General features: G+C 40.1%; 2 protein-coding genes across 2 annotated transcripts; one reads left to right on the top strand and one right to left on the bottom strand.

The window, feature by feature from the left end:
• Window positions 1-981: 981 nt before the first annotated feature.
• med7 (mediator complex subunit 7) lies at window positions 982-3,027 on the bottom strand. The gene is made up of 2 exons (XM_034598610.1): window positions 2,883-3,027; window positions 982-1,998 (listed from the first exon to the last, which is right to left on the bottom strand). Exon 2 carries the CDS (start codon window positions 1,987-1,989, stop codon window positions 1,225-1,227), a length of 765 nt encoding a protein of 254 aa, XP_034454501.1. The 5' UTR covers window positions 1,990-1,998; window positions 2,883-3,027; the 3' UTR covers window positions 982-1,224.
• A 2,852-nt stretch (window positions 3,028-5,879) lies between these two features.
• itk (IL2 inducible T cell kinase) lies at window positions 5,880-13,657 on the top strand. Its single transcript, XM_034598631.1, has 17 exons — window positions 5,880-6,456; window positions 6,583-6,687; window positions 6,779-6,860; window positions 6,974-7,099; window positions 7,322-7,359; window positions 8,371-8,522; window positions 8,638-8,703; window positions 8,817-8,871; window positions 10,156-10,235; window positions 10,404-10,546; window positions 10,692-10,766; window positions 10,938-11,106; window positions 11,204-11,420; window positions 11,508-11,572; window positions 11,688-11,806; window positions 12,804-12,961; window positions 13,045-13,657. Exons 1-17 carry the CDS (start codon window positions 6,319-6,321, stop codon window positions 13,099-13,101), a joined length of 1,845 nt encoding a protein of 614 aa, XP_034454522.1. The 5' UTR covers window positions 5,880-6,318; the 3' UTR covers window positions 13,102-13,657.
• Window positions 13,658-14,280: the final 623 nt, after the last annotated feature.

The following is a 14,280-nucleotide window of genomic DNA, read 5'->3' as shown; positions in this document are numbered from 1 at the left end:
AGTGAAAAATATTTGTTAAATTCACCACAAAATGTCGTTTGTATCTCTTTTAATGAATGCTCAGGACTGTATGGAATAGTTTACCTGAGAAACGCACACTTGAAACTTCACTTCTTTTTGTTTTAATCATCTCTCAAAACCTGCTTTTACCTAATGGCTTTCACTGTATTATTTTAACCTGCTGTTTATTCTTTTATCCATTTATTTTGCCATTACTTAAAAACGTGGTATCAATGTCTTTGCTTTTAGATTTTGTATTTTATAATTTGCTGTCTATTTTTCAAAGGCTTGTTGTCTTTGAGGTTTCATTTTCTTGTCTTTGTGTGTCCCCTTAGTGAAGCACTTTTCTCATGACTGTTACATCTGCTACATTGATCTTTTTTTTTTTTTTTTTAACTGTATAAACTTCCTGCTCGAACCAGACTTAGCTGGGTTTCACCTTTAAATCATTTAAGGTTATTCACTGGACTTTAGCTGCTTCCATCTTTGCTTTCCACAGCTTCTGCTGAGTAGAGGAGTGAAGTTTGATGCTGAACTTGCAACATTTCTTCTAGACCGGTAAATAAACAGCTATTAAAGCTAACATTTGCTGTGTTGCAACCACAAAACCTCATGTAACCCCTTTTTAACTTTTCATAATCAAACAAGTGAACTCGAAGAAGCTTAACAGGCAGCCTGCTGTGACTTGCATTTCTTTCTGACAATCGTCTACAAATAACCTGGATAAAACTGTTCGTGGAAAAACACAACACAGGTTATATTGTCAAGTGCTCTCCTGAAAACCTTGAGGGAGGGAGGGGTTACTACGCAACTCCAGTACATGTTGACCTCTCTGTAACCACTCAAGCTTAGACAGTGTGCAAGTCACATTGACAGCACTTAAAGCACATAACTTCAAGAGATTTGACAGAGTTCCCCCTACAAACACAAAATTACTACCACTGTGTGATTGTGAAAGCATTGCACCCTTCTGCAATTAGATGTTTTGAAATTGTTTTTATTACAAAAACTGAAAATTGGCTCCCCGGTTGAGCTGTGTGACATCTAAATTCTTTGAAAATGTTCACAGGAAGTGGTAATAATATCTATGTGATTGCTTTTAAATAAAACACTAGTCCAGTCAGGATTTCAGACCCAGCCGACTTCTTCACTCTTACACTAATAAAGCTCACAAAAACACAGTTAAGATGCACAAAAAAGAAACACGAATACTCAATACAAAACTTAAGCAATTTCATCAATAATACTGCACATAGCAGCATCTTTGTCCCATATTTTCTCTCTCCTTAAAGGAGGGATGCTTTTGTCCTGTTGAGCCACTGCCATACAGCTGGCACCTGCTTCCTCTACATCCATAGGTTCACTTTTCAGCCTGGGGGCCAGGCCAGAAGAACTACCAACACTTGCTGCTGCAGACATATTCCTTGTCCCATCACCAGCACCATCTGGACCCTCGATCTGTGGTAAGTCATCGGGTAGCGAGGTGAGGCACCCCTGAATCATCTCCACCACTCTCTCCAAATGTTTCTGGAACCTCTCAGCTGTCTCCAGCCTCTGCCTCTTCTGCACCTCCATCATCACCCTCAGCGTCTCCCTGGCTTGATGCGGCCTGTACTCATTTATCAAGTGGTGCAAGTGAACAAACAGAAGCTTTATGTCCTCCAGCTTTTCTTCACGCTTTATGCTGCCAGGGCTCTTAATGAGGATGTCCAGCAGGTCCAGAAAGTTCACGAGAATGGACATGTTGAGCTTCTTCAGCTCCCGCTTGTGGTCAAACTGCATAGGATGGAGCCGCTCGATGCCTTGGCTCTCTAGAGGCCGGATGATGAGGTCGTCACACTGGAACTGGTTGCCAAACATCATGTAGTTGTCTCTGATGGGTGGAGGTGGCTTGGGAGCCAGACCTTTACGGATGTTTTCATCTGTGTACTCTTTGATGTACTGCATGGGAGGAGGGGGCAGGGCACTGACCTGCTGCGGTTCACCCATGATGTTGACCTGAAACAGAGACACCAACTGTGAGTTTAAAAAGAACAGTGTTGTTCATTTATAACTGGTCAAATGGTGGTATGAATGTGTATTTTAACAGAAGTAAGTCTTTGAATCCTTCACATAAAACGAGCAGTACAGCCATACAACAATACTGTGTTAATTATCTTGTATATTCAAGATTTTAGTGTTAAACAAGTGGTACCTTTAGTTAAGGAAGCAGCCGACAGTAAAATATAAGTATCAGAAGTACATGTACATAAGAACGGCCACTACCAGAGTACAAAAATGTGTTGATGCAGTAATTTAAGTAAGCATAACTTTGACAGTTATTTGTTATTTTAGTTCATAGCCATGTGTTTCTCCCCAATATCAGTGTGTAAAATAACATATAGCTGCAGCTGCCACAAACACGTAGAAAGTAAAACGCACCATATTTTCACTTCAACGTTGTGGCGCTGTACTGGTTATGTAAAACTCTAGAAATACAAACACTCCGTTACTGTTTCCACCTTTAAAATAAGTCGTAATGTCGCTGTATTGTTTTAGTAAAGGATCGGGGCGTTCAGACAGCGGCAGTCTGCCGGTGGACTCCGTTTGAGACACAGAACAAGCGGGCGACCGGTGGTCGCGTTAGCTGCTGCCGCTAAATAACCGAGAAGCAGAAACTCTCACTTGCAAACGTTGATTAACATCGTTGGATGTGTTACATGTTCAGTCGAAAGCCAGTTACGTGACAGCGTTGCAAAGGCAAACGCGGAGTTAGCTAACCAGCAATGGCTGCTACTGGGCTAGCGGCATCCGTGCTAGCCTTTGCTAACTAGTTTCCTAATCGCTTGAGGCAGACTAACAGCACAGGTAGACACAGAGGAACTGACGGTATTCGTACACACCTATAACACGCCTCTCCAGCGGGTGAATACAGATGTTAGAGGTGAAGTACACAGAGGTATAACACCGGACTGTTAGCTCTTAGCAAGCTTAGCTGCTTCACTACCGTGGACCTTCGTTTCTGTCCCATTCCCATTGGCTGAAATGTGCTCGTGACGCACAAACTAAACGCTGATTGGTCGAGATTTCGCAACTGTGTAGTAATACTTCTTTCTATGAAGTGTATTTGATGGTCTCCAAGTTGGAGGTCGTGGAGATGCAACCTGAAAAGATGAGATTATCTTTTCAGCTTCATTCCGAGTTAGGTGATACAAACATATTTATGCATTCGATAATATTAACATGTGAATTTAAGTGATGATTTTAAGTAGCTTCTAACGCATTATTAAACATGTTTTACATGTCAACTTTGTATTTTGAAGAACAAGACATCCTCCCTTCAACACATGGTTTCACTGTTATACAGTCAAAGTACATCAACCCTTTTATTGGGTAAAACTGCCTTTCTGTGACCTTTCTAAAACCTGTAGTACTCAAAACAACAACAGCAATACTACTGGAAGCCTACTACTACTAATATTATCAACAACAACAACATCATCATCAACAACTTTCGTGTAATTTGAGAGCACAAGCCCAAAATGCGTTCTATTAATCCTGACAAAGATAAAGACTGTGGCAGAGACATAACCAGAGGCAATTCTATGAATTTAAAAGACGTAGACAGTTAAAAAGAAATGCTGGGAAAATTTTAGAAATATAAGGATTAACTTTGTTAATGGGGGATCTTATAATAACAGTCGTATAAATGTATTAGTTGTCAGGAAAATTATACCAAATTTTTCTGTTTGATTTGATTTCTTTTGTGGAAACAGTTTTTAACCTTAATATTTGTTACTACAGCATTATACTCATCACTCTTTTCCACCAGGCATTTATATATCTGCTTTATTTTGGCACAAATACACACAACTTACGATGTACAGTCACACTTACCATGTACAGTCCTTACAGTCCCTTCTCTTAAACCGGACAAAATTAATTTACATTTCCCGATCCACAGCCGACATGCTTCTTCATAACTTGTCTCAAGAAATAATATTTTTTTTATTTGGATCTTTTTTATTTTTTATCAGTAACTTAAATTTTCTTCATATTTAATTGGAAATATTCAACAAGCAATTCATTGTGCAAGTTAAAACATTTGCTTTTTCATTTGTCTGTGAGTATTGTAAGGGAGAGAGGGAGATTATAAAAGAACACAGAAATATCTCACAAATTCAAATACAGCATCAAAAATTGAGACAACACAAAAAAAGAATTTACCTTGGTTGGCCTTAACATATACACTACCGTTCAAAAGTTTGGGGTCACCCAGACAATTTCGTGTTTTCCATGAAAACTCACACTTTTATTTATCAAATGAGTTGCAAAATGAATAGAAAATATAGTCAAGACATTGACAAGGTTAGAAATAATGATTTTTATTTGAAATATTAATTTTGTTCTTCAAACTTTGCTTTCGTCAAAGAATGCTCCATTTGCAGCAATTACAGCATTGCAGACCTTTGGCATTCTAGCTGTTAATTTGTTGAGGTAATCTGTAGAAATTTCACCCCCCGCTTCCTGAAGCACCTCCCACAAGTTGGATTGGCTTGATGGGCACTTCTTGCGTACCATACGGTCAAGCTGCTCCCACAACAGCTCAATGGGGTTGAGATCTGGTGACTGCGCTGGCCACTCCATTACAGACAGCATACCAGCTGCCTGCTTCTTCCCTAAATAGTTCTTGCATAATTTGGAGGTGTGCTTTGGGTCATTGTCCTGTTGTAGGAGGAAATTGGCTCCAATCAAGCGCTGTCCACAGGGTATGGCATGGCGTTGCAAAATGGAGTGATAGCCTTCCTTATTTAAAATCCCTTTTACCTTGTACAAATCTCCCACTTTACCAGCACCAAAGCAGCCCCAGACCATCACATTACCTCCACCATGCTTGACAGATGGCGTCAGGCACTCTTCCAGCATCTTTTCACCTGTTCTGCGTCTCACAAATGTTCTTCTGTGTGATCCAAACACCTCAAACTTTGATTCGTCTGTCCATAACACTTTTTTCCAATCTTCCTCTGTCCAATGTCTGTGTTCTTTTGCCCATATCAATCTTTTCTTTTTATTGGCCGGTCTCAGATATGGCTTTTTCTTTGCCACTCTGCCTAGAAGGCCAGCATCCCGGAGTCGCCTCTTCACTGTAGACGTTGACACTGGCGTTTTGCGGGTACCATTTAAAGAAGCTGCCAGTTGAGGACCTGTGAGGTGTCTATTTCTCAAACTAGAGACTCTAATATACTTGTCTTCTTGCTGAGTTGTGCACCGGGGCCTCCCACTTCTCTTTCTACTCTGGTTAGAGCCCGTTTGTGCTGTTCTCTGAAGGGAGTAGCACACACCGTTGTAGGAAATTTTCAGTTTCTTCGCAATTTCTCGCATAGAATAGCCTTCATTTCTAAGAACAAGAATAGACTGGCGAGTTTCACATGAAAGTTCTCTTTTTCTGGCCATTTTGAGAGTATAATCGAACCCACAAATGTGATGCTCCAGATACTCAACTAGCTCAAAGGAAGGCCAGTTCTATAGCTTCTCTCACCAGCAAAACAGTTTTCAGCTGTGCTAACATCATTGCACAAGGGTTTTCAAGGGATTTCTAATCATCCATTAGTCTTCTAAGGCGATTAGCAAACACAATCTACCATTAGAACACTGGAGTGATAGTTGCTGGAAATGGGCCTCTATACACCTATGTAGATATTTCATTAAAAAACAGACGTTTCCACCTAGAATAGTCATTTACCACATTAACAATGTATAGAGTGTATTTCAGATTAATTTAATGTTATCTTCATTGAAAAAAACAGTGCTTTTCTTTGAAAAATAAGGAAATTTCTAAGTGACCCCAAACTTTTGAACGGTAGTGTAGGTTATAGGTTAAATACATCTGTCCTCAGGTTAGTTTTGTAAGTGAAATTTAGCTAAATGCTATCAGTTCTTTGCTATATGAACAGTCTTCTTTAGTGTTTATATAATAATCTAACCATCAATTCCAGGATACAGGCCGTACCTTCAAGGTGCATATTTACGTGGAAATTGTTAGAAATGGCAAAGATAAAAAAAATCACTCTCCTACAACTGCACATACTGGTTTATTCCATCATCGTCAGTGGAAGTACCTGTTAGTGTATGTATAGTGTGTGTGTGTGCATGCACAGATCATTTGTTGCCCTGAGGATGTGGTTTACCGAGTGTAGCATCGCTATGCCGGAAGCGCAACATCTTGTATCACATCGAGCGACCCACATAGCTCCTACGGTTTTTTCTGTCACATGCAGTAACGTTCTCAGTCTCTGATAACATTCAGTGTTTCTCACAGTGTTGTTCATTGCTCGGACCATGTTCCCCAGGGTGATTCTAAAGGGGACTATGATCAAAAAATCTCAACAAAAGAAAAGAACATCACCATGTAACTACAAGGAGCGTTTCTTTGTATTGGATACGCAAGACTTGAAGTACTCTGAACGACGACCAGGGGTACGTACATGCACATATTCAGTATACAAACTAGTTAATCAGGGGAAGTGGGCCTCCCGGGAACTTACCGTGGTTTGAATCATATCCACACTGTGCATAGGAAATGTAAAGGTCATGTTGTTTCAGAAAAAGCCCATGATGAAAGGTTGTATCGAGCTCTCCAGGATCAAGTGTGTGGAGATTGTGTGTTGTGATGTTCCCATACCATGCAACTACAAGTACCCTTTTCAGGTGAGGTTCACAATTGCTCCGAAATAAACACTAATTCAATATAGTATGATGCATGATTGGGTAACGTTCTAAAATATAATTATCTTTACAGATTTTTCATGAAACCCATTACCTCTACATTTTCGCCCCAGACAATGATTGTCGTCAGAGATGGGTCAGAGCTCTCAAAGAGGGTGAGACAAGTTTAGAACATTGAAAGCAGTGCAATAAATGAAGGTGAATTATGGATTTTAGGTTAAGATTTTATTCTGTATTTTTGTTATTTTTTTTATCTTGTTCTATTTAGAAACAAAACACAACAATTTGGTCACAAAATACCATCCAAACTTCTGGATGGTTGGAAAATGGAGATGCTGCCAACAAACAGAGAAACTGGCACCAGGTTGTCACCTCTATGATCCACTGGGTTATGGTTTGTAATATTTCATCACTTCCATCCAATTCCTAATTTGTGTTCATGACATTGTAAAGTGATATGATGTTTTTTTTCATGTAAATATGACGTTAGGGCAAATCTTGATATTAACAAAATGTATTAGTGTCGAATAATTTCAATTAACTTTAAAATCTCTATTTTGTAAACTTGTATTTATCAGAAACATTCTCCAATTAAATTTGTCTAATTTCTCCACAGCTTCTAAAAAGCCACTTCCTCAACTCCCAGATCCAAAGGTAGAACTTTCTAAATCAAAAATGTTACTCGCTGTTGTTAAATTGTATTCATGTGCATTTCAACACTGTTCAAACTACAGGGGTGGATAAAACAAGAAGGTTATGATGTCAGCCGAGCAGATTCGAATAAACAGATGGTTCCAGGATTTTTTTATTTTCCCCATGAAACAATTCAGTCTATGGCGGTAGAGCTGAGATGCAAGTACAAGAAGGTCACTGTCATGTGCAATATATTCTGAGTGACAGGTACACAGATACAGTTCTCGTTGGAGAGAGAACTGCGTTAGAGGCCACTTGGGAGTGTGCTTTCAACTGCAGCTGAAATGATGAGGTCGGACTGTCTGCACGGACGGTAACAACTTTAAGGATGATAGCGCGAGGGAGCACGTGGCAAACAAACAATGCAAATAGTGCTGAACACAGATATACAATGCAGCAACGGAGCAAAGCACCATGTCAGAGTTTTCTTATGTTACTATGAGAAGTGTAAAAAATCTCCTAATGAAACTGGCAGGACAAATTAGAATATGGAGCGGCACTACAGTTTAGACAAGAAATGGGAAACACTGCTTTGACATGTAGCAGTAGCCTTGGTGGAGGTATGTGTTATCAGAGCTTCTTTCTAGTTTGATATTTATTCTTTTGCGTCTTTGGCTTTTTCAAGTTGCCAATGCTCCTGTGGTTTGGGTTCAGATAATCTTGCGTCGTTGCTGCTTCGTTTCCTTATCTTGTATTTCTCATATCAGATTATAACTTAGCTTCTTCTGCTGCTTACATTTGTTACTTGCTGTTTACTTGCTGTAAACATAACATACACTAACATACTTCAAATATTGTGATTTTAAGTCCTTTTCTATGGGGTGTTAACATGATTTGTCTGCTGTGACTGAACATGTAAATGTATGCTTGTTTTTAACTATATTTGAGCTTTTATTGCTCGCCTCATGAACTGTGTTGCTAAAATCAAGTTCATATACATTTTATACATTTTCCTTTTTTTATCTCTGGTAGACGGAACTGCAGAGTGGAGAACCGAGGATGGTCATCGCGCTGCAAGACTACACACCGCTGGGAGATGACGACTTGCCTCTTCAGAAAGATCAAGAGTATGTCTTGATCAGAAGCTCCCACCCTGACTGGTGGGCTGTGAAAGACAACCAGGGGTAAGGCACAGAAATGGCTGTCAGCTCTCGCTTCTGGCCCACACTGAGAAATAATAGCACTTGTTTTTAAATAAGGGTGACGAGTTGATGTCCATCTTTTCTGAATTGTTTCCAGGAATATCGGATTTGTGCCCAGTAGGTTGATAGCTGAAAAGTCTGGCAACAGCTTTGAGAGATTTGAGTGAGTTTTATTGAATTTCTCTTTTCTAAGTAATTGGGAACATGTGAATACCTGCAATTCCAATCTGTCCTCTGCAGGATTGTTTTAATTGTAATTAATTTGTCATTTCACAGATGGTACAATAAAAACATCACCCGAGGGGAAGCTGAGAGTTTGCTAATGAAAGAGGTAAACACAATACCGATATTTAAGGATCTGATGATTATTCAATTTTCATTTGTTTATGCCTCCAGCTGTGCTTTGACAGAAAAACAAGCTTTAAATCCCATTAATTCTGCTGATAATTAGCAGTTTGTTGTGTCTGTATGACGCAGTGCAGCGCAAATGCACCTGCAAAACAAGAATCTAACACGAGCCGCATTGTTTCACAACCACAGCGTTTCCTCCAATGTTGAATTTCCTGCTGTGAAGTGCTCTTGCTGCGTTTTGCAAGAAGGAGCTAAAACAGCTATCCATCATTGTCTTTTAGTCAAAGTGACCACCATGCCTGTGCTGGTGTTAGCTAAAGATTAAAGAAATGATTTGAAAAGCTGTTTGAAAGTGGTGTTTTTAAACATGTTAACAGTTCTTGTGCCTTTTATGATATTTTCGGCAACTGTGTTTAGCAACAAAGGAGGTAGAGCAGGTTGTCCACTAACCAGAGGGTCGGTGGTTCGATGCCTCGCTCTTCAGTCTGCATGCCGAAGTGCATGCCTGAATCCCAAATTGCCCCTCACAGCTCTGCTGGCAGTGTGTGATAGAAAAGAGCGTAGCGTAATGCTGTATGACTTTGTGTGTGAATGGTTGAATGTGACTTCTACTCTAAAGCACTTTTAGTCGACAAAGACACTGTATCAATACAGTCAATTTACTATTTACAGTCCAAATAAGCAGTGAGAAGCATGGCTGAGTATCTCCACCTTAACACTGTAGTAAACAAATGCAAGTCTGAAAGAAAATGATTCAGACAGCCCGGGTTTGTGATGTCACAAATCTAAGAAACCAAGCTTATCCTGGGTGGGACTCAGATGGAAAGGGCTCCTATTAGAGTGTGGCTCAGGCTTTGATGGAGCCTGACAGATAATCCGTCCTTTTTGTGTCCTAGCTGGACCCGAGTTCGATGTTCTCCCTGATTACAGACACCTGCAGTGTAAAATAAGCCCAACCAACATGACTGAACCAAACCCGGATCTGACGGGTCCAAACCCGACGGGCTTGCTCCTAAAGGGTCCAGACAGGCTTGGGTCTTGATCCACACTTTAGGGCTTACGCTGCAGCAGCAGTTAGTGTGGGGTGAGGAGATGAGGAGCAAGGGCGGGGCCACATTAGCATATTCATAAGTCCCAGTAACGAAATGAGGAAGGAATATGTAGAGTTACATTTCAGCCATTTTAAGGCCAAGAGGAGAATTTTTCAATGAGTTTAGTGAAGTGGGACTTTAAAACTAATGTATAATTACATTTTTATTTTCAGGCAAAAGAAGGTGCGTTCATGGTGCGGGACTCGAGGCAGGCAGGCGTCTACACAGTATCGGTCTTCACCAAAGCACCGGGGTAACTTTACTTCCTCCCATATACTTGTAATTGTTAATGTAATTAACCTGTACAGCTGATATATAGCTAGATGCTATGCTGATATGTGTATGTACATCTGATTACCACATTTCACTGACTCGTGTTTAAATAATTAGATTGCAAATAATGGTGTGATTTGACCTCCAGGTCAAATGGGGAGAAGAATCCGAGAGTGAAACATTACCAGATCAGGCAGAGAGAGACAGAGGAGAGCGCCTTTTACTTGGCGGAGAAGTACCTGTTCAGCACCATTCCTGAGCTCATCCTTTACCACCAACACAATGCTGCCGGTAGAGTGCGGATTTCCACATACAATTATTTGTAACATGAGCCAGAAGGAAGTTGATAGAACAGCTTCTACTATACTCTCTGCTCTGAGATCATGAATGACTATGTATTAATGTACCTCTGTATGTGTATTTCATTTCTTGTCAGGCCTGATAACGCGTCTGAGACACCCGATCTCTCAGGATGGAGGCTGCTCCCAGGTCGCTGCTGATCCCACAGCAGGTTCGAGGATGTACAGTTGCATAAATGTTTAAAAGTCAACGCTGGAAATCGAGTTTATTGCTGACCTCTAGTGGTTTCAATTGCACACACAAAATGCACATTTGTTATCTTCCCCTTATTTCATCTTCATTTAACAGTGTTATGTGTGTTGCTCACTGCACTTTTCAACAGATCAATGGGAGGTGGACCCAGAGGAGCTGATCTTGGGTCAGGAGCTGGGCAGTGGTCAGTTTGGGCTGGTGCTGGAGGGGAGGTGGAGGGAGACGAGGGTTGCAGTGAAGATGATAAGAGAAAAGTGCATGTCAGACGAGGACTTTAAAGAAGAGGCAAGAGTCATGATGTAAGTCAAGTGTAATTCATGGTGATGTTTCATATCCAGGACAAATTAAGTGAAAACCAGGGGACTTATGCCTGTGTATGTGTGTGTGTCTTGACAGGAAGTTGTCCCACTCTAGGCTGGTGCAGCTCTACGGTGTGTGCACCCAGCGTTCTCCCATGTGTCTTGTGTTTGAGTTGATGGAAAACGGCTGCCTGTCAGACTACCTGCGAGACAGGAAGGGGTGTTTGTCTCCGGACATGATGCGGGGGATGTGTCTGGATGTCAGCGAGGGGATGGCCTACCTGGAGAGTTCCAACTTCATCCACAGGGATCTGGTAAAATAACAGAAACTTTTTTAATTCACTTTGGTGTCGTTGCTGTTTCAGCATTGAAACCCTCCTCTGCTTCTCCTTCTTCCGCAGGCTGCCAGGAACTGTCTTGTGTCAAATAACATTGAGGTGAAGGTATCAGATTTTGGGATGACCAGGTACGACTTTTACCGTCATCATTTTTTCCATCACAGTATTTGTTATTTTTTGACTATAGTTATCAGTGCACATGTACTGCTCTATAATGTTGTGTGTCCACTCTCTGGGCTGTAGATTTGTTCTGGACGATCAGTACACAAGTTCCCAGTGCTCCAAGTTCCCTGTCAAGTGGTCGGCCCCAGAGGTCATCAAATACTGCAAGTTCAGCAGCAAGTCAGACATCTGGTCATTCGGTGTGTTGATCTGTCTCACTTGTATGTACTGTGTGTCTGATTCGCTGTCTCTCTGCTCATACATGTGTTTTCTTGTGCAACTTTTCAACCCTTCATATTAGATTTTTTAAAGTTTCTGAGTGAAAGAAGGTGTTTGGGAGCTTTGCAGGCCGCGTAACTAAACACCAGAATCATCTGTGCACACTGACTCTGGTCTTCTCAGCTTTAGTGAACTAAAATGGAAGCTGTCTAAGCCCACAATGGTTTGGTACAATATTCAACAGACACTGAGAATCTTGGGAGAATACACAAAGCAAAAGATTGTTTTTTATTTATTTTTAAGATTGTTATTAAATGATTTCCAATAAAAATCAGGCTAAATAAAATACTTTAGTTTGGCGGAGGGGTTGATGTCTGCTCATATAACAATGTTAAATAGTAAGAAACACTGTTGTAATAAATGTGGATATTCTAAAACTTCAATGTGAAATTGACAGTTCTATGCAGTATGTGTCACAGTTGCGCCAAATTAATGTCCCGTTCTTAAATACCAGCTTATATAGCTTCTTTCTTAACAAAGTGCTTAACATAAAGGAAGCAAATGGAAATTAAAAAACAGCAATAAAACAATACAAAATAATCAGTTTATTACACAGAGGAATTACAAACAAAAATAAAACAGCATTCATAGAAACTCTACAATAAAAGATGTTTTACGAGGATATTTAAAAAGATGTTAAGGATGATGATTGTCTGCTCTCAGTAGGAAAACAGTTCCACAGTTAGATTTGGGAATAACCAGCAGAGCTCCATTCACAGATCCAAGTTATCGCAGTTACAGGGTTAATGGATTCTTGATATAGTTCGGAGCGAAGCCATTTATTGCTTTAACAGTGAGAATTTTGAAATCAAAGTCGAATGTAACACAGTAACCAGTAATATGTCTCTGTTGCTTGTAGCTTCTTAGCAGCAGGAACTTAAGATGTTAACAAGGTTTACATGTCCCCCCCCCGCTCAGGTGTAATCATGTGGGAGATTTACAACGAGGGCCGTCTTCCCTATGAGAACCGCTCCAACACTGAGGTGGTGGAGTCCCTGAACGCAGGCCTGAGGCTCCTGAAGCCCCGCCTGGCCCCAGATGCAGTTTACCAGCTCATGGACTGGTGCTGGAAAGAGGTGGGCACAGGACTTTAACAAAGTTGAAACAGAGGAAGTCCCAAATCTTAATAATAATATTGTTTTTCTGTTTTATTTCGCAGAAACCAGACGATCGTCCATCCTTCGCTCATGTACTACACGAGCTGGCAGCCCTCTGAAACCTGTGAACAGGGATAAAATCTGATAAGGAAGATTTTAAAAATAACTTTATTTATTTAATTTATATTGATTCAATCACCAGTTGATTGTCAGATGTTTTTCAAACGTGGGAGAAGTTGTCTCATCTGATGATAACAAAACATAAGACAATTTTCGATCCCTGGACATTGCACTTTATCTGTTTTACAGTTTTGAATTTCATACCTGAGAATCCTAATGACGTCCACTCACACAGCTACAGCTGCCCACTGAAGATTTATTTTAGAAGTGCTCTGTTTATGTGGTGAGGTGGTAATGTTATTTGACTGATTGTCGATTAAAGGAAACCCTGCTCATTAAATGTTCTATATGTTTTTTAATGTTCTCAGCCATAGCATCATGGCACTTGATCAAAGCTAGCTTGACTTCAGGCTATTGGCAGTGAATTCAAATGCTGATAATGCTGTTCAACTTTTCTCAAAAGGTCATAGTTTTGCCAAAGTGAGACTAAATACACGAAATAGAAAAATGTTTCTAATCGCCATAGACTTGGGGGCTGATGATATCGGGGAGGAAAAAGTTTTGTATAATGGTACTTTGGCCAATGTTTAAATTGGAAAAAAAGCCCATTTTAAGTTTTCCTGTCCAAACCCCATTGACAAAGAATTGTAATTGAGGATTGATGTTTTACAGTTTGACCATGAACTTTATTACAAATAAAATTCTAATTAAATTAAAAAACTAAACATGTTTTTTTCGGGAAATATAAATAAAATGCACCTCTTTTCTGCATTGTTTTATTCTGTGACATATATGTTTTCATATTGGCACATATTGGAGACATTAAATGCTGATACTGACATGTCCGTCAAAGGGTCATATTAGCCAATTTTGAAAGATGGAGGTGGGAAGATATTTATTTGTGATTTATAAAAGAATAAGCTGAAATACTATAGGTCTAATACTTCATATGGCTGGGTGATAAGGCCAAAAATTATACCAAGATAAAAAATGTCATACAGTATCACTCAATATTCGATAATGATCACGAGAAACATCACAATATCATTTTCTTTCAGATTAAAGACAGATTTTTGCTCCTGATGGAAGGTGTGGTTTTAAAGTATGCTGATGGAGGTGTGGGTGAAGTGTTTGAGTCCACAAAACACTCCTGGAGTTTCAGGGGTACACAGAGTTGA

The sequence above is a fragment of the Hippoglossus hippoglossus genome, chromosome 10 (assembly GCF_009819705.1).
Source record: "Hippoglossus hippoglossus isolate fHipHip1 chromosome 10, fHipHip1.pri, whole genome shotgun sequence".
Classification (NCBI taxonomy): domain Eukaryota; kingdom Metazoa; phylum Chordata; class Actinopteri; order Pleuronectiformes; family Pleuronectidae; genus Hippoglossus; species Hippoglossus hippoglossus.
The sequence above is the reverse complement of the archived record's forward strand: the minus strand, read 5'-3'. Positions and strand labels throughout refer to the sequence as shown.